Source organism: Setaria italica, chromosome I (assembly GCF_000263155.2).
Source record: "Setaria italica strain Yugu1 chromosome I, Setaria_italica_v2.0, whole genome shotgun sequence".
NCBI classification, from domain to species: domain Eukaryota; kingdom Viridiplantae; phylum Streptophyta; class Magnoliopsida; order Poales; family Poaceae; genus Setaria; species Setaria italica.
In genome coordinates this window covers 36,415,575-36,438,165 of record NC_028450.1, presented here as the reverse complement: position 1 = coordinate 36,438,165, position 22,591 = coordinate 36,415,575, and the positions used below count along the sequence as shown (strand labels likewise).

Sequence of the window (22,591 nt, the reverse complement as noted above, 5' to 3'; positions counted from 1 at the left end):
GCTAGTACAACTGAACTAGGAGTAATATACGAAGGAAATCGAATGCCTGGTCTGCCCTTGTATGCCGCGACGCCGATACGTGCAGGCCGGTAAACTCCTTGATCACCGCCGCGCTCTCATGCCCCGCTGTTCCCCTCCACCTTTCTGCGTTGATGGGTAGGCGGCGGCGGCGGAGATGGCAATGGCGGAGACGACGGAGGGGGCCACGGCTTCGGGCTTGACTTGCATAGTGCCCGGGCCTTGAGAAGAGAGAGTTGTGTAGTTGAAGAAGGGAGAGGGGGAGAGGCAATGATGGAATTGAGTAGCAGTAGGGGACCAGGCAGCTTTGTACTGAGTGATGGCAGGGAGCTACCCCTCTAAGCCTGCCTCTTCAAGTGCTTAGCCCTGCAAGTACTTACCTAGAATCAACTTGCATAATGATGCTCAACAACTGAGATCATTCAAAAAGAAAATATAACTGAAGTCATCTCGTCATCGTGTTTCACCGGCGGAAAAAAGCACGAAACTCAACGCACGGAATGGCGTTCGCATGAGGAAACAGTCATCACAGATGAAAGAAGCGTGATCGATGCAGTTGCTCATTTTGGCTACTGCAAATGATATTAAAACGGGAATTGAATTGGACCTGAAATGACTGCAAGGTAAACAGTCGAATCAAATCGAGCTCTCAGGTTGAACTATGCAAATCGCATGCAAAAGAACGAAAAAAGAACAGTATTTACAAAAAAATCCTGGGCAGGGCAAAACCTTTTTAAAGTATGTTATGTACAGGCATGTTTCATCAGAATACCAACGCATTACAATAGATGATGGCCACCAAGTAGTACATAATGACTACTAGTCCAAGGAACAGATGAACGAATTGACCGACCAGATACAGAAGCACATAAGATTTTCATGGGTGTATACCAGCAATACAAAAAATACCCATCCAGCAGCATATACTATATCTTTTTTCCCCTATAGTAAGATATGAAGCGAATCCAATGAACAAACGGCATCTATATCTATCTGCATTTGTTGTATCTATCAAGCTACCATACACAGGAAGCAGAAGTAGTAAAAAAAATCACTTCTGGTAGCGAAGACTTTGGGAAACGAAAGCACTATTCCCTCTATTAAAAACCAGGACTGTGTGGAAAAAGAACTGCAGCTGCATAACCATCAGGATCCTGCCACACCATTTCCATTTTCGGTAGATGGGGCGTTCGAAGTAGCATCATCCGTTGTCAAATTGGACATGCTATCAGACAGCGAGTTCACCTCTTCGGACTCAGATGGCGCAGTCGTTGAAGCTCCATCCTCCGAGGCAATATCAGAGGCTGCATCTGAAGTCATGCTAGATGGCTCTGATTGCTCTGGCATTTCAGATTGTGACTGAGGTTGTTTCTGTAGGCTCCAATACATAATGCTAGCGGTAAGTGTAAGGATCATCTTCTGATTCACCTGTTGAACCGGTAAGATCGTAAGAACGTGAATCCATAATGTAATGGCTAAATAACAATTCCCAAGTGAGAATCAGTATCATTGTTCTAGAAAGAGAGAATAAACAGCACATTAAACAGATACATTAACATGTAATGTATTTACTAGCAATAGCAGTTTACCTCTATGATGTCCTCTGGCAACAGAAATACAGAGCATCCAAGCTTCCTAGCAACACTAATGATGTAGGTAGCATTCAGCTTCTTGTCCTCATCTGAAAAAAACAGATTGTAGATTAGTTATGATTTAGTTTTGAAGTCAATTGTGGAGAACACAAAATGATTAGTCAGAAATAAGGCTATCCAATAGTCAACTGAATGCATATGGGCTGAGGGCTGAGAACAGACCAGCTTCCCCCTTAGTAACAACTTTCCAGTTCACAACCCTTGGCTGTACTGCGCTAAGAAGCTCAAGGAAGAACAATCCATTCGATAAGCTCTTGTCCTGTAGGGGAATATAGGAAACTAAGCAACCAGAGTTTTCAGACAAATAAATAGGACTTCAGTCAGTGGACATTGAAGCACCTTGAAACTTTCCATTCGAGAAGTTCTTCCTGATGCTTTCACTTTGCTGTTGGCCCAGTTTAGAATATCAGCATCAGTAATTTCTTTTCCTTGGGACCCTTGGGAATGGAATCTTAGCTTGTTTAACAGCTGAAGGATATTGAATCTCATCAATTGCCACAAAAGTGCTGAAAGACAACACCAAAGACTTCAGTTATATGATGCTACAAATAAATATTAAGAGCGTGATCCATTAGTGTCACTGGTAAATTAGACGTGGACAGACTCACCAACAATCAGTTTCTTGTTTCCCTGAACAATATCATTCCCAGCTAGATTTACTAAAGAAAACTTTAACTCCTTCCCGATTTTTACAACTTGATTGCAATTCTCCAGTTTTCTGAATGGCAATTTAATTGGAGGTTTTGATGCCAGCTTCCAATTGACAGATCCAGGAGAAACCTTATCAAGTACTTCAAGAAGTACCCACCTGCATCAGGATGGACATTAATAACAAACTCATTTAGAGATCAATATAAAATCTATCAAATGTCTTATTACCCATTGCGAACATCTTCAAATACATTGTTTACATATGATTCAACCCCAAGGCTGTTGATCCACATTCTGAAGGCTCTTTCTTCTCTAGACAATAGAACATCATCACGTGTTGCCGTCTGTGTGAGCGTAACTTGTTTGGTGTCACTCGTTAGACCATTCCTGCGCAGCATAGGACAATAGGATCCAAGTGAGGATCAGATGACAATGTCGAATCCATAGTGATTATCTGCTAAACTTTTAATGTAAATGTGGCAGAGGGAAAATTAGCTCACGTGATTTGGTGAGGTAATTGAAATTTTTATGCAACCAAAGTTAATCACATTTACCTATGCTGGAATATTTGCGCAACAAATGCAAGATTTAAATTGGCAGATCCCTCGGTGATATCCTTTGGGGTCAGGTATCTTTTACAGTCCAACTTCTCCGCTTGTTCAAGTACCAGTTTTGCCCTCTCATCGGGATCCTTGGTATCCAATGTAGTTTCAGGGGAATGCTCTGGAGCAAGAGCTTTCAGAAGGTAAGCATAGGCTTCACCATCCTGTATAGAACTAACTTGTGTGACCATGGTTGTTGATCAGAGTAAACACAGCAGCATCAAAAAAAGAAAGCAATTATGATGGATCAAGCACAGTCTAACACTTTTCCTAACTCCTATATGCCTAAGATGGTAAGTTGGTAACTGCATCCAGCTAAGGGTATAGTAGAATAAAGTAGTCTTTAACAAATGGTGCATAACCAGCTTTAGTTTGTCAATATAACTCAAATGCAGTGACAAGATAATCAAGTGGCATGTATCAGCAAACAAACAAGTGACTGATAATTTGGTGGCATTGTTGTTTATTATATGCACCTTCACATCTGAAGAGAAATTGTTAACAGTTTTCTTGTAGCCAGCTTTTTTCAGATGATGGTTCATCCACCGAAGTAGCATCTTTTCTGGTGACAAGCTCAAAACCTCATCTATATCCTGCAAAATAGGGGTTAAAGTGAATTTGTTTCAAGAAAACATGCTGAAAGAATTAAAAAATCAAAACATGCAGAGGAAAAAACAATGACAAAATGCCTTTATTTACCTTGCTATCATCAAACAATTCCACCAGCTGCGGTGTCTTCTTGAGGTTCAGATCAGCCAAAAGTTGAATCTGATGACAAGTACAAACAACTCTTTATTCAATGAACCAGAAGTTTGATGATAGTCTGTATGCTGAATTGCCCCAAAAATCAAAATGCAATGCTCAGTTCAATGTTTACCTTTATGATTTGTGATATCAATCCAAGAACTAAATGAGGCTGCATGCAAAACAATATAAGTTTGTGTAAGCCATGATGTTTTCAATGATTTGCTTGGATAAAAAACAAGAACTGAGAGTAATATTGAGTCCATGCAAGAAGGTGACTAAGTGCCTGTTGTAGTTTTGTAGAGAAGCAGATAGGAGAAGAGCAAAAAATATAGGGAGCACGTACTAATAGGTGATATAAAGAATATAGAGATTGGTACAAAGTTGTAACCGCTGTAAATTTGGTACCAAAGTTAACAAGCACTGTACAATACATTGAGGAATTGAGGACAGATAGTTCCATGAACATCATCACTTAACTTCTCCAAATAAATCAAACTGCAGCATTCAAGGAGGGAACACATAACATACCCTTCCCTCCACCAAATCCTGTGTACCAATGTTGACAACAGTGCATCCAATGGCCTTGGCAGAATTGAGGCAGAGTGTATGATTTTCATTTCTCTCCCATGGATTAAGAACTCTTTTCTTATTTATTGCTCTCTCATCAATGGTCCCAGGTACAGCTACATTGATCAATTTGCTGAGAAAATGAGCCATAAATGACCATCAGAAAGGTCTAGCTTCAGATAAATTTCGTTTAACCAGTTCAAGGGAATGCACTCTGCTACTAGCTAGAAACAAGACAGCCATCTCACCAGAGCAGAACACCATCCCTGATCAGATCAAAAAGCTGGTTTCCAGACGGGTCGATTGGCAAGTACTTCCTCAGAAATGGGTCTTCGCGGAGATAAGTGTTGATGTGCGCCACGTAGGACGATTTCTCTGCCTGATTGAGATTGTGCAGCAGCGTAGTGGTGCTGGACTTGAGGAACGACGATGAGGTCTTGCCACCCCCACCACCAGCACCACCACCTACCTTGGCACTCACCCTCGCCTGCAGATTCAGATACTCCTGCAGAAACAGAGCCAGGTTTCCCACTCCCATCAGAATAAATCGGGAATACCGCACCATTCCTGTCCGCATTACAATTCAATAACTCAGAGAACTCAGAGAAACGCCGAGATGCATGTACCCGGAGGAAGGACTCGAACTCAATCTCCTGATCGCTGTCGGGGTACGACTCCGACAGGAAGGCGGCGATCTCCTCCTCGGAGACCACCTCATTGAGCCCCCTCAGCTTCTTCATCAGCCCCGGCAGATTCTTCGTGGTGACATGGCCGGAATCTCTCTTCAGAGACACGAACTGCAACACCGGCAAAAACAAAAATAACCAGCCGGGACCAAAACTGACGAACCAAACGCAATACAACAGCGGGTTTCCAGCGCGGAGGGGAGAATCGACGGATTCGGACGTCACCTTGGCCTTGAGCGATCGGAGCTCGACCTGCGTGAACTGCCCCTGCAGCGAGGGGTCGGACACGACGACCCCGACGAATCCGGCGGACATCTCCCCACCTCCGCGGCCCGACTCCGCCCGCGCCCGCAGCGGCTGCGAGAGGAATCCAGATCAGGGAGGCCACTCACGGCCCGGATGGAATGGAACCCCTGGGTGAAAAAAAGCAACGAGGAGACGGCGCGTCCCGCCGACGGGGCGGCGCGGCGCGGCGAGGAGATACCTTTCGAATTGGTCACGGCAATCCCTCCCTCCCGTGGTGGCGCGCGGTTTCCTTGCGCTTGACGGAAAAGGCTAGCGAGCAATGGCGTCCAGGTCTCCAGATTTCGTGGGGGCCGGGGCGCAGAGGGAAAGTGGTGGAGACGAGGAGAGGAGGTAAGGGGCAGCGGTGGGCCCGGTCTCTTTCTGTTTGTTTATTCCGTTTCCTGTCGCCGAATTAGGTTTCCTCCGGGGTTTTGGAAAAGGTAAACAAATCCAGGAAACTGCTTTTTTTTCCCTCCCCCTTCCTACTGATTTCTTCAGGGCTGAACTGATTAAACATTTTCAGTTTCTCTACACAGAAAGCAACTTCCATTACCATCAACGAGCAATTAGATAATCTGTCACATTGTTACAAGTCACTCTACAAGACTGCAAACAGAAAAACGGTTCATGACTAATGTTGGTAATAACACGGTAACCGGTGATGCACAGGTTGTTCGGACAGAAATTCAGGAGCCCGGGGAATGCACCACCGGCCAGCGCCGATCCCAGCACGAGATACTATCGGACCGACAATTCGGCGCGGGCCACCGCCTGACCCCGCGTTCTTTGTCCCCTTGCGATTCGTGTTGCCGAAAGCGTCACCGGCCTTGCCTTGGCGCGTTCCGACTTCGACACTGTTCGCGTCGGAACGAACCAGCTCTGCGTACATGGACAACACATGGCTTCCTGACTTGCCCTCGCCGCCGCCCTTGGCCCCATCACAGCGACGCGCGTGGCCCCGTTCGACCGCTCGTGGGCACACGTACGCCTCGTCACCTCCTTCTTCCGCAGCAGAAATGGGGAGGCACAAATATTTAGAATTGCAGAGAAAAACCTGTGACTAACGGTGACTACAATTTTTCGGTTCCAACTAGTAAAAGAATTGAAGAGAAAACGGCAAAAAATGCAGTAACATTTCTGTGCTCGCGGTATGAGCTGCATGGGCGTTCGAACAACTCGCCTACTCCCATCACGCGTCGGACATGAAAGGGAAACGCCTTGGGGAGATCACCGTAAAGTAGACGGCGGGAAACAAGCGACCATCGCACGGGCCTGGGCGGGCGTGTACGCAGCCAGCCAAGCTGACAAATTGCGCTCCCCCTGTCAAAAATTGTCTCGCGCTGACGTCCCAGCGCCCGGCTAAATGCATTCTCCGAAAGTTCCAGATCGCCAGGCTTGCAGCCACGAGCCCAAGCAGCATATATATAAACCGGCCAAAACCAAATAGCGGCATCGGCACCGACGGCACGTACAGCTGCGTCGGTCACCAGTACATTCCTTAGGCTTTGTATATTGAGCGTGGATCTCGCTCGGGCTCCTGCCGCCGGGCCTCTTTACCGCGTGTGTGGTCCGACGGCAAGAACAAGAGAAGAAAGGCGGCAGGTGCCAATTGCCGAGTTCGGAGGGAAAAGGAGCGGGAGTTCTCGGCTCTCCGAATAAAGTATGTGCCGGGTTTGCTCTGCTCGCTCCGTCTGGTCGCATACTCACATGGCACATGCGACCGACGAGGTGGAGAGAGCCGCGGGCGTGCGTGAACGTGCCCACACGTCTTTTGTAGCGTGACGATTTTTACTCCGCTCACGTGAAGCGACGTCTTTTATTTTCTTAGCTCGAGTTGGCTCGACGGAAGGAAGGTCAGCAGACAGATTCACCACACTAAGACCTGGTTTGATTACTCTCGCTTATTTTTAGCATCCGTCACATCAAATATTTAGATACTAATTAGAAGTATTAAACGTAGACTATTTACAAAACCTATTATAAGTGGAGGCTAAACGGTGAGACGAATCTATTAAGTCTAATTAGTCCATGATTTGACAATGTGTTGCTACCGTAAATATTTGTTAATGATGGATTAATTAAACTTAATAGATTCATCTCGTCGTTTAGCTTCCACTTATGTAATAGATTTTGTAAATAGTCTACGTTTGATACTTCTAATTAGGATTTAAACATTCGATGTGAAAAATAAGCAAAGGAACCAAACATCCCTAACAGTCTCTCTGTTCCGGCCCGTGATGGGCCAAACTAGACTGGTTTGGATTGGTCGGCCTGGCCCCTTGCGTGATCAGACCATTCTCTTTTCGTCAGCCTGCCTTGACCTGTTTATTCGGCCCTCTGGGCCCTAGCATGAGGCCGATTTTTGCCTCTGGACCATATTGGCAACAGGCAAGCGCCAGCGTCAATGCCGAGCTCAACAACCAAGGTCCACGGCCGCACCTTTTTTCCCAGGCATCTGCATCCTCTGACCTGGTCTCTGGTTCTAGTGTCAAGGATTAAACTCCCAGATTGGTCGATCGATTCGGCACTGACTGAATAATGCTTCGTTCGTCATGGTGCGGAAATAATGCTGAGCTTTTACGGCATGACTCGATGAAAGAAAATAGAACGACCGAACACAAAGTGAGCTGAAAACTGCACGCCCACAGCTACTGATTACTGCCTTCGAGATGTCATGTTGCCAGGGGTTTCAAAAGTTATCAAGTTACCCGATCCCCAGTATAACGATGCGTCGATGCCGAAACAATAAAATCGACGAGCTGCATTCACAAAACAAAATCAAGGTCACGAGTGCATCACGTAGAACGCAGCTTCAATTCATTGCTCTGAACTCAACAGGCAGTTCGAAGACGAGACAGACCCTGACGTAAGTTCAACACGCCCACGCACGCACAGACCGATGGACCGACCTCACCGTGCCCGTCTGCCAACGTTACCAACACAACAGCCAACTGACAAATGGAAACGATATTCACACACGCACGCACATGACGAATATAAAAACCCAGGGACAGGATGAACCGTTGAACCCAGCAGAAGAGCAAAAACACAAACGAAACGAGTGGTCTGCTCCGGCACAGCAACGTTGAAGCAGGGACTCGAGCAGGCCGGCCTCGCCGCCGCCGATAGCTGCTGTGATCAGCTCGTCGACGGCCACTCCCGGCGGATGTCGAAGGTGTAGTTGATCTCCAGGTAGCACTTCCGGTCGTCGTCGAGGAACTGCCAAAAAAAAACAAAGATGTCTGTCAGATAAACCTTCATTCTGAACCCTGAAGTTACCGCTTGCTACTGACCACCCCTGCCCTGAATTAACCGAATGATCTCGTCCTCGTCATGTGATTTAATTTACCTTGGTCCTGGCGGAGTAGGAGCCCCGGGCAAACATTCCCGACGGGGTGGTGTCCTCCGGCGTCACGTACGTGTAGGGCTCCAGCTGGGGGCTGAACGTGCCGAGCATCTCCTTGGCCCTGTCAACTGCGAACAACCAGCAGACCGTGAGCTGTGTGATCATTGATCAAGGGCGATGACCGGAACGTGGTCGTGCGCGGAAATGGCGTGATCCCGGCGGTTGGTGTCTCACCTTTGAGGCCGGTCTTCCAGACGGTGTTGGTGTAGCGGAGGCCGGAGACGATGTTGTTGGTGACGGAGAAGGTGAACTTGAGGCGGTAGGGGGAGCCTTCCTTGAGGGTGAACCACACGCCCTTGGCGTTGGGCTCCACCGGTAGCGGCAGGAAGATGTCGGGACGGCCGGGCGACAGGATCGACAGGCTCATGATCTTCACGTCCGGCTCCAGCGTCTCTGCAAACGTACAGGAGGTTCAAAATTCAGATCTGCTTATGGCATCAAATTCAGATGGTATTAATTTTCACTTCACTTCGAGATCGGAATTACTGCATCTCCCACTCAAAGGGCTGAAAAGGTTCTGAACGTGCTACTTGAATTTCAAACCTGAATTGCTCTGAATTCTGTATTCTAATGGAGAGCAGGGCTTATTCTGAATACGCAAGGCATGAAAATGTGTCCAACACTACTGAAACCGGGAAGGTGCTTAACACTGAACAAAAATACGAAATGCATGAAAATGTGTATAACACCGTCTAAAAAGTCTAAACCAAAAGCAAGGGTCTCCTTCAACAACGCCCTGAGAAAATGCGCTCATCTTAAAAGCAGCAATAATTTTGAATGTGCTACTTGATCGAGATACTTGCATCTCCCATTTAAATGGCCGAAAAAAGTTTCGAATGTGCTACTTCGACTTGGGACATGGATTGTTCAGAAGGTGCTTAACATTAAACAAAAACACGAGACGCATGAAAATGTGTTTAGCGTTCGTCTAAAAAGTAAAAAGTCTAAACTAAAAGCAAGGGCTCCTTGAAAAATGCCCTGCAAAATGCGCTGACCTTAAAAGCAGCAAAAGCAGCACCATTCAACTATAGCAGCCCAACAACCAGCATGCCATTTTCCAGGATTGGAAGGTGCTGACTGCTGATATTGATATCCTGCTCTAGTTCTACTACTACAGTCCTGGACATTGCAGAAGAAGACCATATAACCATGCATTCAAGAAAAACTAGTGCTCCTCTCCTTCAACTGGTCGGCATGAAAAGGCAGGGAAGCCGGTGGCCGGCCGGCCGGCCAGCCGACGTATCCAACCGTCAACCGAGCCCACCACAGGCCACCGACCTTCACCCCTGCGTCTTTATTTCCTACGGCAAAACGCAACACGGACCTCACCGTACGGTACGGGGTGTGGCCGGTGGCGCATTAGCGAGGGAGGAAACGGGGTTAGGCACGGGGTGGGAAACAAACGAATGGCTCACGGCCTCACGGTCACGGGACCATCTCGGCAGCCATGGCGGTGCTCTCTCACATGCGGAGCTGCGGCATGTGCCGTTGCCCCACCCCACTGGCGCCATTAAACTAGGCCGCGAGGACGCGCGCGAGCCAATCGAACGCACGCGACCAGCAATTCGGCAGGAAAATTTAGTGTCCTGTTGCCGTGAGTTTAGTTTACCTCCCACGGAGTTCAAATCCACGCTGCCGAGGAGCTGCTCCTTCCATCGCCGCAGGCTCTCGTCGTCCTGTGAATCGAACGCGGCCAAGAAATGAAATGAAGAAACGCACTGAAACTGAAGCTACTCGTAACCGAAAGAAGAGCAAGATCATAGACATGGATCGAGATGGGGACGTATTTTTAGCAGCAATGGCAGCGAGCCCACGTACCTTGTCCTTCTCGAGCTGGTCCTTGATGCTGACCCGGGGGCCGAGGTCGATGACCTTGGGGGCCTCCTCCTCCTCCTCCTCGTCGTCGTGGCAATGCGGCGTCGCCTCGCCACACTTGCCGTTCGCCGCATCGCCGTTCTCCGATGGCGCCGCTGCATTCTTGACCGCCGCCACCGCCGCCGCCGCCGCCGCCTCCGGCTCCGGCGCCGCGGGGACGTCGACCTTGGAGCAGGAGATGGCCTCCACCGCTGACGACATCGTCACGCTCCGCCGCGCACAGCTCTCGCGTGCAATGGCGGCGTCAGCCGAGAGAAGAAGAGTGCGGCCGGGGTAGCAAGCAAGACAAGAAGAAGGAAGCGTGGCAGAGACGAGGAGGACGAGGGGCACGGGAGGAAGAGCACAGATACCAAGAGCGCACCAAAAGGCGAGCGCACGAGGAGGGAAGGGAGGGAAGGGAGGGAGGAGGCGGACACGTCGAGGCGGATTCGGACAGGGGGAAAGGACCGCGGCGCAAGGCTCCAAGACAAAGGGCGCGGGCGGGCGGGCGGGCGGGCGGCGAGGGGGGAGATGGTTGGATCCAACGATCGGTGGCAGCGAGCGCCAGCGGCAGAGAGGATAAGGGCCTTTAATTCGCTCCGCCGCGAGGAAGAGGCGACGGAGTGGTGACAACGTGACGGGCACGACCTTCCGCCGCGCTGCAAGCCTGCAATGCAACCTCTCTACAGGTTGTACAGCCGTGGTGGCGTTGGTTAGGAGTTTTAATTCCCGAGTCGATGAGACGATGACTCGATGCGATGAGATCATTGGCGGTTTTGAAAGTTTCTACCATGCACAACGACATGGGAGAATCCCAATCCAAGTGTACGGTGACAGTGTCTCGGTAAATCGTAGGTTTGACAGTACAGTGACGGTAGAAACCTCCATGTAGTACGGCGTGATTGATCTGGCCGAAGTTTTCATCCTGCCTGCCGGGACATTCATCCGGCAGGTAAAGATCTGGCCGGTGCCTTTCCCTGTCCGCGCGGGCAGCTTTGTCCGAGGACCGGGGTCTTGTCCGATACTATGGCCCGTCCCGCCCATCACGCTCCAATCATGGATCTGGAGCAGCTCCCCGCCGCGGCGTCAAGGCCATCCGATGCGGCGTACTTCCTCCGCACCTAAATAACTGTTTTTTTTTCGTTTTAACTGAATTTGTAGAAAATACATGCACCATTTGTATCTTCAAATAAATTTATTAAAAAACTAAATTCAAATATCTGTCTATTGATAATAAATTTGTATCATAAATATTAATATTTTTATATGTATTTAGTTAAAGTTGTTTCTCGGGAAGCGAAAATGACAGTTATTTAGGGATGGAGGGAGTACGTAAGAGGCTGCAAGATGTTCCACGTCATTAAAATCCTAGGTGGAAGAGAGGGACAGGGGAGGAGAGGATAGAGAATGAACCGGGCGGATGGCGAGTCGCCCGGCTGAAACTCATCTCCCGAGAGAAAAGCGCATGCTTCCAGCCCCGTGCAGGCGACAAGGCCGGCGCTTGCTTGGCCCGCCTTCCTCCCTCCCGATCCAGTGCTCCACCCCGCCTTCCTTGCACGCCAAAGCTATTTCTCGTGCGCCAGATTGCTAACTATCGGTTTCACCACAATGTTTAGCTCAGAGCAATTGTTTGTGATTATAGAATCTTATCCCTGTCAAGCAGCGTACTTTATATGATTCTAGTCTATTCTCTGTCTCGATGAAGCTTTACACTTTATACAATTCCAGTCTATTCTACTTGTTTATACGAATTTGAGGTGTACTTAGATACATGTTTTAGATACTTGGTATGATGTACTAAGATAAAGAATGTTGCTTATTATGTGGTGCTTCCTTATTTTTCAGAGCACAAATCAAAGTGTCCAATATTGTATGCCTGTTATCTAGATATTGAATAAACTATGCTGTTCAAAAACGAATGAATGAGATTATATTGTATGGGATACTTATCATGTTGTTTGATAAATGGCTACAAAGATATAACCCACAACAGCAGATGGTATGCACAGCAAGCATTGAAGACTTGCATCTTTATTATAGCCAATAGCCAAGTTACTATATGAGCTAGCTATATTACCAGCTATATATGACATGGCACTTGCATTTAGCCAGCCGCAGGCTAAATTATTAGCCTGGCTCTAACGCTCGAATCAATGGCGCACCTGACGCCAACTCGTCTCGGTGGCTCGTACCGCGGCTCAGCATCGTCAACACGGCCAACTGCTGCGCCGAATTTTCCGCTCCATTGGGGTCCAGAGTGCATGGAAGCTTTGATATTGGAAAGCAGCTTCACAGTCTCACAGGCAACGGGTGAAGTTTGGGAATGGCAATGGCAAGTATTTGTGGTCATTGCAACGCCCATGGCCTTGCTGCGTTAATATAGCCTCCCTTTCGGAAAAATGTTTTTAAAAAAGAAGGGTGATGGAAATTTTTTGTATAGATTTTTTTTAGAGTGACTTTGTAACATACTACCAAATATGCCATGCGTTGCTATGGGTAAAGAGCATATGTATATCACACTATGGTTTTAAGCATGATTTTAAAAATGTTATTTATTATGTAATCTCATTGTTCCACATTTCCAGTTTTCTCCTTATTTTTCGCGGTTTTGTGCATGGACGAAGATAATAAAAATGTTGCTCTCTTTTACCGTAGGGTAATCAGCTTTGAGTTAAGGACGAAATCTGAGCGCTTCATTTTGTATAAAAAGGTTCCTACATTCATAAATTGGCTGGACCCAGAAAATATTATCAAAGTTGTGTGAGAATAAAATATTAGTGAATTATATAGGGTATAGCACAATGGCCATGCCTCATCACGGCAAAAACAAATTCTTTTAGCATGTACTCCCTCCGTTCCAAATTATAAGTCATTCCAACTTTTTTGGAGAGTCAAACTATTTTATGTTTGACCAAAATTATAAAAAAAATTACAAAAATTTATGGCACCGAATAGATATATTATGAAAATATATTTAATGAAGAAACTAATGGTACCTATTTAATATCATGAATGTTAGCACTTTATTGTATAAATTTGGTCAAACTTGAGATGCTTTGACTCTCAAGAAAGTTGGAATGACTTATAATTTGGACCGGAGGGAGTATTTGGTTCGAAAAGACTTTTCTTTATTTTTAGGATGGGATGGGATGGGATGATCATAGTTCCTATTTGATTGGAGGGATAAAAATATGGAAGAATCATGTTTCGTGTTTGGTTTGAAGGATAGCATTAGGACGGATATACTTTAGCTTTTCTGAGGGTACCTCCTCATTTTAATCTTTTTAATATTATATGATCGGTACACTTTTGTACAGTAAAATTTTGATTTGATTAAGTAATTCCTTCCGTCCCCGTAAGTAATCTAACTGTGGTCATTGTACTGTACGGTTGAATAACCACAGTGTTGTTTAGATTTAGTTTGAATATTTCAGAACCTATAACTTTAACTTTTGTACAGATGGTGAAAATAGCTAGAGAATTTTAATGCCCATTTATAGCTAATTAAAATAGAAAAGTGAATTGGAAATTGAATCACATAAGCCCCCGGTAGACACATCACCTCCCTTTCTCTCTCTGCCCCTCCCCACATACCAGCAGTTGGACGCGTGGGTCGTGGCGTCGCGTGGCCGTGCTCAGTACCTTTTCCTTTCATCTGCAGCTCTCGTGTGTGTGTGTGTGTGTGTGTGTGTGTGTGTGTGTGTGTGTGTGTGTGTGTGTGTGTGTGTGTATTTTTCTGTTTCCGTCTGACTGAGCTGCCCCCTCCTCTATCTCGGTGTATCCCCCGACCACCGCTAAAACAGAGAGGAGCAAGTAGCTGGGCAACAGCTCTGCTGGCCAGATTCCTCCATTAATGGTGAAACCGAGCCCTCTCCTTTCTCTCTAGATTGTCATGCACTCATGGAGTCCTGGTAAATCCATTTGAACTATTCTTGCTACAAAACTCTCTAACACGTTGGCTTGATTAGAGCCACAGTTGGCCGTAGGCTGATCCCCATTGTTTCCGTCGCTGCCTCCTCGGCTTGCATGCAGCTCGCTCACCCACCAGGCGGCTCGCCCGCAGTTCCTCGCCGAGCTTCGGGGAGCTCCGCTTCAATTCCTCATCCGACTGCATTCTTGCCTCAGTCCACCCAGAGAAGGCCGTGCTTGATCTGCGACTCTGCGTGTCGCCGTGCTCGATTAGCGGGCGACGAAGAAGTGCAGCCTCTCGTGCTCGAGGTAGTTGACGAAGAGGCTGGCGTGCGGAAGCTGCAGCTGGCGCGTCCATGAGACCCTGCCGCGATTTGCAGACGCACCGTTTGAGGTGATGAAGAACCTGCACAGCGGGAGACGACAGAGGACATCCGCTTTGATCTCCATGTATGCGCACAGAGAGTGCAGAAGGTTGGCCATCAACTCGCCGGATAATCCTCTAATTGACTCGGGTGCCGTGCGGTGGAATCGGGAACGGGCTCGGCAACCTCGGAGCGCATATCGATGATGAGCCCGCCATTGCCCGGGACATCGGCCTCCTCCTGGCGTACATGTGGTTCCTTTTCAAGCTTCTTCTTGTCCGTAGTTGTAGGGTTGGGTTAGATTGAGTTTTATATTGCAGCCAATAAGAATTTGGTTCCGGTTCCAGTTCCAATTTCACTTTCAATTACCGCCACACGTGTAGGAAACGGTATTACACTGGGACTCTACGTCGACGGACGAAAAACCAAAATTTAGGCAGATCGCACGAAGAATTACTTCCTCACTTTATTATCCGGTAGCTTTGCAAAAAAATCCCTTAAATTTTTTATAATCAACTCGCAGTTTTTGAAATATTTTATCTTCACCTATATATAATATTAGCTAGAGATAGGCCGAGACTAGCATATCGAGATGATGAATTCTGCTACGAATCTGCCAATTGTATGGCTGGCCCTGCGCCGTTGTTGATGGCTTGATGCACGGCAAAGGTTACCCCGTTCATAATGTTCGCGACCCAACTCCTTATATGGGCCGGGTGAATCAGGATCCGATTGTGAAGCTGGGCCTAGTGGCTCCGGCGCCGATGACACCCCCATGGGCCACCCCGTCAAGCCCACCCAGTCGGCGCAGCCATGAACTCAACTCGACCGGCCCACTAAGGAAACCCCAACCGAGAATAGCCGGGTCTTGACTGTAAGCGTCAGCACACGCGCGCCGCTGTCGCCGGAGCTGCGATGCTGCGCCTCCGAAGCCACCTCCTCTCCGCTGGCCGCGCGGCCTCGCCTCTCCCTCCCGATTCCTTGCTCAACCGCCTCCTCCACCTCTCCACCGCCACCGCACCCCACGCTCACTTTGTTCCCGAGGAATTCCTCATCACCACCTGCGGCCTTACGCCGGTGCAAGCCCTCAGATCCTCCAGGTACCTCGTCCACCTCAAATCCCCATCCAACCCAGAGGCCGTCCTCGCTTTCTTCGCCGACATCGGCCTCGCCAAAGCCGACATCGCCGCTGCAATCTCCAGGGACCCACGGATCCTCTGCGCTAGGGTGGACAAAACCCTAACCCCCCGACTCGCCCAGCTCCGTGACATCGGCCTCTCCCGTACGCAGATCTCCCGCTTTATCGCCGTCGCGCCCAATGCCTTGCAGAGTCACATCAGGATCCCCCGTCTTGCATTCTACATCTCTTTGCTGGGCTCATACGACAAGGTGCACCCAGTACTCAAGATGAACCCACACCTCCTGGGTCATAATGTCGAGCGTGAGGTCAAGCCCAACATTGCTTTTCTGCTGAAATGCGGCTTAACTAATGATGGTATTGCCAAGCTCTTCTTACTCGTCCCTAGGATGTTCATGTTGAAGCCAGAGGGTATCAAGGGAATTGTGGAGTGTGCTCACAAGAAGCTTGGCGTGCCGTGTAACTCAGCCATGTTCAAGTTCGCCTTAGCAACCACCTACAGCATCAACCCTCAGAGAGTCGGCGCAAAGTTGGATTTCTTGATGAAAGCTCTTGGATGCTCTGAGACTGAGCTCCGCATTGCAGTTGGCAAGATGCCTACCACTCTAAAATTATCAGAGGTCAATCTGACCCGTACAGTGGCGTTCCTGAAGATGGAGGTTGGTCTGGAGGCCAAGTACATTGTGCATAGGCCAGCAGTGTTGAGTCATAGCATGGAGAGGCGGATGATGCCCCGGCATTATGTCCTAAAGGTTCTGAGGGCGAAAGGACTGGTAAAAGATGATATTGACTTCTACAATGTGGTTTGTTCAACTGAGCAGAAATTTGCTGTAAGGTTCATTGAACGTTACAAGGAAATTGTTCCAATGCTACCAGTTCATTATGCCGCTGCATGTGCTGGGCAACTTCCTCCTGAAATCTAACAGAGAGAACTTTAAACAGAGATGTTGAGTGCCTATTCTGTCTCCCAAGCTGACATCTGCTATGTTTTCATGTTAAGTCATGCTCCCTTCAGATTGGACTTATACTGTTCTGATTAAAATCATGTTGTGATTAAGCTGCTACCTTGGTTACATCACCGCATTCAGAAGATCTCTTGGCTGCTTGTCTTCTTCCTGCTTAACACAGCTTACTGGTTCCTCTGCAGCTTGCTTGGATGAAGGATTCCCTCCCAGTCTAGTTCTCATGCACTAACTTATTTGATAATCAGAGAATGTTTAGATTTGGCTGATGTATTGCTGATAAGTAGTATTAGTATGTATACGATTGATTAAGTGATAAAGGCTGGCTGGTTCATTGTCATTTTGGTTACATGTCCACTGGTTTCGTTACTGTCCCAACTTATGGTTTCACTATAATAACGAAATGAAACTATATTTCTGTTCGGTTTCTTGTTCAGGAGCCACAGAAGAGGATGGTTGCCATCTCGTACAGCATAGTTTTATATATGAATTCCCAAGATGCATGCTTGTTTGAAACTTTTTATGCAGCTACTTGTCTGCCTTTGTTTGTATGGGCTCCTGAATTCCTCAGATATGGTTTGCTGCTAGTATTGCTGCAGAAACTGATAATTCAGTGTTAGATTTACAGTGAAAACTATTGGCTCCTTAGTTTCCAATTCAACATGGCTCTTCATTTGTAAGTTAAAAGGCATGAAATTATACTCACCTTCAAATTTGTGCATCACGGCATTGGTTCGGTCCTTAAACACTCTAGGCATCGGTTCGGTCCATAAACACTCCGAAGTCTCAGTTTCTTGAATGTTTAGGTTGTAAATTTGTAGGCAAAATGGTCCCGTTTACTACAAGGAATGCTACAACTTTGTGCTGTTTTGTGTTCTATATAAGAACTCAGGATCACAGAGAAACTGGAAAGTTTTTTGTTGCCTCTGCTGCAGTAGACAGCTTTACATCTGGTTCCAAACTCCTATTTCTTAGGGGCTGTTTGGATACGAGGTGCTAAACTTTAACAGTGTCACATCGGATGTTCGGATGCTAATTAGGAGGACTAAACATGAGCTAATTATAAAACTAATTGCAGAACCTTGTGCTAATTCGCGAGACGAATCTATTAAGCCTAATTAATCCATCATTAGCAAATGGTTACTGTAGCACCACATTGTCAAATCATGGACTAATTAGGCTTAATAGATTCGTCTCGCGAATTATACTCCATCTGTGCAATTAGTTTTGTAATTAGCTTATGTTTACTACTCCTAATTAGCATCCAAACATCCGATGTGACAGGTGTTAAACTTTAACAGGTGTTTCCCAAACACCCCCTTAATCCTCCACCACTCAAGTCTTACCTACAGTTACTGACCACTGCAGCACCCGTTTTTGAGACAGATGGTCTTCACTTCTGCAGCATTTTCATGCCAATCAGATCTTTTCCTTTTGATTCAGTTTCTAGCAGGGTTTGATCTTAGATTCAGTTCCTCACTTCCTCTCTAGATAACAGCTAGAATAGCATGGTTTGATCTTGGATTCCGTTTCTCTCTAGAAAATAGCTAGAATAGCAATGTACATCATAAGTTAAACGAGGAGCGCATCTAAAAGGAGGATCTTGACGCATCTCATGTGTTTATTATGGAGCTTCTTCTACAGAACGAACAATTTTGAGCTAAAGTTTCCCAAGCTTACTATGCTGCACTAGGTATCTTCAAATGCAGGTCCAAATTAACCAAATCAGAACATGGGAAAGCACCACATGAAGCTTTCATGAGACGAAACAAATAAGACAAATGAGCTCAACCAGATCATTGATGACATAAAGCATGGCAACATGTAAGAAAAACAATTAACCGCAGCAACTTGACTCTCATCCGATACTTGATCGAAGGTAATAATGTATGAAGGAAAATTGCCCGACTGATAAAAGTTGGGCAGACTCGACTCAACCTATGACGACAAATGTTTTCGGGGCCGATGCCACCGTCTAGGATAGTTAAGATACTGTTTGGAGATCGAAGCCTCCACCCAAAACGAATGTTGGAAGAATCCTCCCTCTACATGAATTATTACTTTTGGATATGAAAGGCAAAAACTTCACCAGATCCTGATTGGGCAGGACCGGGAACAAACTGCTCTTGTTCGTCATCATTTTTCTTCATTTAAGCACCGCCCGAGCCGTACTTCTTCCCGAAGAAGAGGATCTGAAGCTGGTCATAGCCAGAAAGCACACCAGCACCAGCAATGGCACGGAGGATGTTGGCACCAGCCCCCTTGAACAATGACTTAGGGCCCTCCTTCTTCAGGATCTGCTGGAAGGCATCCATGGAGCTCTTGTACTTGACAGCCTCACCAGACGTCATCATCATCCTTCTGCGGACAGTGTCAATGGGGTAAGATGCAAGACCAGCGCCGTTGGTGATCAGCCAACCCAGGGCAAAGCTGGCAAAGAAATTGTCCTGCAAAGAACAAAAACAAACTTACTCTCGTATCACTAAAAACACAGCTTAGGGCGCTCATACCCCAAGCAACTGAGCTAAAGAGAAACAGAATGGCAGTAGACCAAACCTGGAGATTGCCGGTAAGGACAACTGGCTTGATAGAATCGTACAGCCCGAAGTACAGACCACGGTACACAATGATTCCAACACAAGAGATGTTGAACCCACGGTAAAGCCCAGCAATACCATCGGACTTTAGAGTCTTGCGGTAGACATCCACAAGACCATTGAATTGCCTATCACCTCCTCCCTTGGCTGCCTTTGCGTCATTGGCCAGCCTTGTCCTCGCATAGTCCAGGGAGTACACAAAAAACAGGGAGGACGCACCAGCAGCACCACCAGAGGCAAGGTTGCCAGCAAACCACTTCCAGTAACCATCCTTGTCCTTCTTAAAGTTGAACAGCCTCTTGAAGTAGTCCTTGAATGCAAAGTTCAATGCCTAGGACAAAGAAAAACAAATGTTAAGGTAAGAATATAAATAAAATTTACCCACCAACAAAACAGAAAACAAAATAATTGGATTATCAAGGAACCAGATCTAGTTTCTAACTTTATACACAGCTAGAGAACTTTCAATACACCTCGTATAAAAAGGGTCTGGTTTCTAAAACAACCTTAGGACAAAAAAGGGATGCTAGAAAAAAGATAGTAATCACAGGAGTACCGAACAAACATATGTTCGGTATACAACAGCTAACAACGGAAAATATAATAAAACTCTGCTACCATGCATAAGGAAAGTGAAGAAAGGCGAGGGCTACCTGAGTAGGGAAGTAGCGGATAACGTTAGCAGTGTTACCCCTCCACAAGGAGGAGAAACCCTCATCCTTGATGGTACGTTTGAAGCAGTCACCAATACCCTTGTATGGCTCAGACAGCCTACCAGCCTTGATCATCTCATCCTGGTTCTGAATAAGCAGCTTGACACGCTCAATGGGAGCAGCAGCAGTCTTTGAAACAGCAGCTGAAACACCACCCATGAGGAAATCAACCATGAAGTTTTTGCCTCCTTTCTCAGCTGGAGCATTAGCAAAAAGCGGAGAGGATGACACCGCTGGGACATTGATGCCACCACTGACAGACATTGAAGGGCCCCAAAGGCTCTGGGTCATGTAGTTCCTTGTGGGAAATCTCCTCTCATAAGAGGAGACAGAAGGGCAGATGTTACGGGCCCGTACACCTTCTGAGAAGCTGGAGCTCAGGTGGAACTGGCCACCGAGCTTATGAAGGACAGTTGGTTGGTTGACCTGGTCCGCCATCACCACCTCAAAACAATTTCCTGCACCATAACATCAACAAGCAGATATGTTAGGAAAGTGCACAGCAGCAGAAACAGAATAGGATCACCTACATTTGACTGTGATGAAGAAAAGATCTGAAGGTTTCTAGCATAGCTACGGCACAAACATTTCAACAGATTACAGTAGGTGCAATATTTTTTTAAGTTCCAAAACATACGTTGACAAAGTGGAGGCCCTTCAAACACAAACAGAATATTAAATCAACCAAGCAATTACTCTTAAAATTAAACATCTGCTACCATCATGTTAATTAGCATATTCAGAGCACAATGTTGAGATAAAACATAGATGAACTTATGTTTCCTAAGTCTAACAAACAATTATCAGGTAGTAAAACAGATGCATACAAAGGAACCAAGCAACTAAAATTACAGACAGTAAGATACAGCATGCTAACAGTTCTGGACTGTAACAAATTCCTCCAAGCCGTATAACAAATGCTATCCTGATCTCCAAACCTAACTACAATAAGCATTGAAAACATCATAGCATCAGGAGCCTGCTCTAGTTAAGAACGAAGGAACCCTGTATTAATGCAGAATATCCTGATCTCCAAACCAAACTATGATAGGCACTGAAAAACATCATAGCATCAACAGTTTGGAGACTGCTCCAGTCGTAGTTTAAAAACAGATGAACCTTAAACAGGGGGTGGCTGTTTGCAGTACCAATAAAGACCTTGAATACAGAAAGATCTAAGGTTACATAGTAACAAAATACAAGTTGTTCACGGAGACTGGGCATTTAGATACAACTGGTTTCAACAGCTTGAAGCATAAGTCAAACCCATATCCCTACTAAATAAACTGCACAAAAAGGTGTTCATGGAATACGACAGCTATTATGTACGCAAGACAGAACTGATAACAGATCTACGGCCGGGAGATTGCTAACAAAGATCGTTTTCAGATGATTGGTAGATCAAGTCTAAAGAATTTCACATTTAAACCGATATTATTGAGACGGGTGGCCGCCGTCAGATCGCCATCGGGTGCAAACAGCATAGCCGGATCTGACGCGCCACCGTCACTATCACGAAATAACAGTCAAAATAGCGCCATATTTTTCTTCGCCCTGTCCCACTTCCCCGGCTGACCAACCAATAACCTCGCGATCTAAAGATTCCACGGAGATCTCAAGATTCCGAGCCAGCTAGTACATGAGAACCCCGCGATGCACACATCTACGAAGAAACAAGGTAGATCTGAAGCACAGATGAACCGACCAGCAGGTGAGCCTCTCAGTCCTTACCAGATGCAGGAAGCACCGATCTGGACGAACCCCGGAGGCCGAGACCACCACACGAACAATTCCCAAGCGAAAACAAACGGAGAAAATGGATCTAGGGGACAACCGAACGAGCAGATCTATATATAACACCACTCTGGCACGGATCGCCACAAATAGGAGCCAGAGAGCACGAGGCTAAATCGGGAGCAGAGGACGGGAGGCGGGGACGCGAAGGAGAGACTCTCACCCTTCGGCACCGGAGGCGGGGGGAGGAGGGCAGACTGGGCGGCGGCTCCGATCTTTCAGAGGCGCGTCGAGTTGGGAGGGGGAGCAAGGCCCTCTCGGGGCGTGCCCTTTTATCTCCGCCGCGCCGCCACCGCAGCGTCGCCCCACAGTCGCGTACACCCCCCCTCCCTCCGCGTGGGGCCTCCCGCGCGCCATGGCCGTCCGATCGGGCGGGGCCGGTGGATCCGCGCGTCCCGCCCACGCGGTGGGCCACACCGGGGCCGCTCCGTTCCATGCCGGGTTTTTTGATTCGCTCCGCCACGCGGGATCCGCTGCGGCGCGCCGAAGACCGCGCGGCGGGATCGGCCAGCGGGGGGCGCGCGAGGGGTGCGGACGTGGTTGGTGCGAAATGGGGCATTGGACGGCGGATCGAGGGGCTAGGGTTTGTTTGGGGCTGGATGGACGGTGGATGCGCGCCGCCATGTGGGGTTGGTTGGTCAGATC

General features: G+C 47.3%; 4 protein-coding genes across 4 annotated transcripts; 1 reads left to right on the top strand and 3 right to left on the bottom strand.

Moving 5' to 3' along the window:
• Window positions 1-717: 717 nt before the first annotated feature.
• LOC101756393 (fimbrin-4) lies at window positions 718-5,545 on the bottom strand. The gene is made up of 15 exons (XM_004953651.2): window positions 5,408-5,545; window positions 5,149-5,280; window positions 4,864-5,034; window positions 4,486-4,742; window positions 4,199-4,370; window positions 3,801-3,839; window positions 3,623-3,691; window positions 3,400-3,516; window positions 2,876-3,087; window positions 2,550-2,708; window positions 2,279-2,478; window positions 2,010-2,176; window positions 1,833-1,929; window positions 1,608-1,699; window positions 718-1,446 (listed from the first exon to the last, which is right to left on the bottom strand). The coding sequence occupies exons 2-15, from the start codon at window positions 5,236-5,238 to the stop codon at window positions 1,165-1,167; spliced, it is 2,124 nt and encodes a 707-aa protein (XP_004953708.1). The 5' UTR covers window positions 5,239-5,280; window positions 5,408-5,545; the 3' UTR covers window positions 718-1,164.
• A 2,454-nt stretch (window positions 5,546-7,999) lies between these two features.
• LOC101755995 (rho GDP-dissociation inhibitor 1) lies at window positions 8,000-10,985 on the bottom strand. The gene is made up of 5 exons (XM_004953650.3): window positions 10,433-10,985; window positions 10,224-10,290; window positions 8,789-9,007; window positions 8,558-8,682; window positions 8,000-8,427 (listed from the first exon to the last, which is right to left on the bottom strand). Exons 1-5 carry the CDS (start codon window positions 10,688-10,690, stop codon window positions 8,347-8,349), a joined length of 750 nt encoding a protein of 249 aa, XP_004953707.1. The 5' UTR covers window positions 10,691-10,985; the 3' UTR covers window positions 8,000-8,346.
• A 4,672-nt stretch (window positions 10,986-15,657) lies between these two features.
• LOC101755588 (transcription termination factor MTERF2, chloroplastic) lies at window positions 15,658-16,803 on the top strand. Its single transcript, XM_004953649.4, has one exon. It carries the CDS (start codon window positions 15,658-15,660, stop codon window positions 16,801-16,803), a length of 1,146 nt encoding a protein of 381 aa, XP_004953706.1.
• Window positions 16,804-18,624: 1,821 nt separating this feature from the next.
• Window positions 18,625-22,251, bottom strand: LOC101755180 (ADP,ATP carrier protein 2, mitochondrial). The gene is made up of 4 exons (XM_004953648.4): window positions 22,110-22,251; window positions 20,093-20,610; window positions 19,399-19,770; window positions 18,625-19,289 (listed from the first exon to the last, which is right to left on the bottom strand). Exons 2-4 carry the CDS (start codon window positions 20,588-20,590, stop codon window positions 18,993-18,995), a joined length of 1,167 nt encoding a protein of 388 aa, XP_004953705.1. The 5' UTR covers window positions 20,591-20,610; window positions 22,110-22,251; the 3' UTR covers window positions 18,625-18,992.
• Window positions 22,252-22,591: the final 340 nt, after the last annotated feature.

Bases quoted from the DNA above. Each gene is read 5' to 3' on its own strand.
- LOC101756393 (XM_004953651.2), bottom strand. From the start codon at position 5,238: ATGTCCGCCGGATTCGTCGGGGTCGTCGTGTCCGACCCCTCGCTGCAG. The intron at 4,743-4,863 runs GTACATGCATCT...CTGTTTCTGCAG, and splicing joins AGTTCGAGTCCTTCCTCCGG to GAGTATCTGAATCTGCAGGC. The intron at 4,371-4,485 runs GTGAGATGGCTG...TCATTTTCTCAG, and splicing joins AGGGATGGTGTTCTGCTCTG to CAAATTGATCAATGTAGCTG.
- LOC101755995 (XM_004953650.3), bottom strand. From the start codon at position 10,690: ATGTCGTCAGCGGTGGAGGCCATCTCCTGCTCCAAGGTCGACGTCCCC. The intron at 8,683-8,788 runs GTGAGACACCAA...GGTTGTTCGCAG, and splicing joins CTGGAAGACCGGCCTCAAAG to TTGACAGGGCCAAGGAGATG. The intron at 8,428-8,557 runs GTAAATTAAATC...TTTTTTTGGCAG, and splicing joins CCTACTCCGCCAGGACCAAG to TTCCTCGACGACGACCGGAA.
- LOC101755588 (XM_004953649.4), top strand. From the start codon at position 15,658: ATGCTGCGCCTCCGAAGCCACCTCCTCTCCGCTGGCCGCGCGGCCTCG.
- LOC101755180 (XM_004953648.4), bottom strand. From the start codon at position 20,590: ATGGCGGACCAGGTCAACCAACCAACTGTCCTTCATAAGCTCGGTGGC. The intron at 19,771-20,092 runs GTAGCCCTCGCC...TCTTTGTCCTAG, and splicing joins TCCGCTACTTCCCTACTCAG to GCATTGAACTTTGCATTCAA. The intron at 19,290-19,398 runs GTTTGGTCTACT...TGTTCTTTGCAG, and splicing joins TCCTTACCGGCAATCTCCAG to GACAATTTCTTTGCCAGCTT.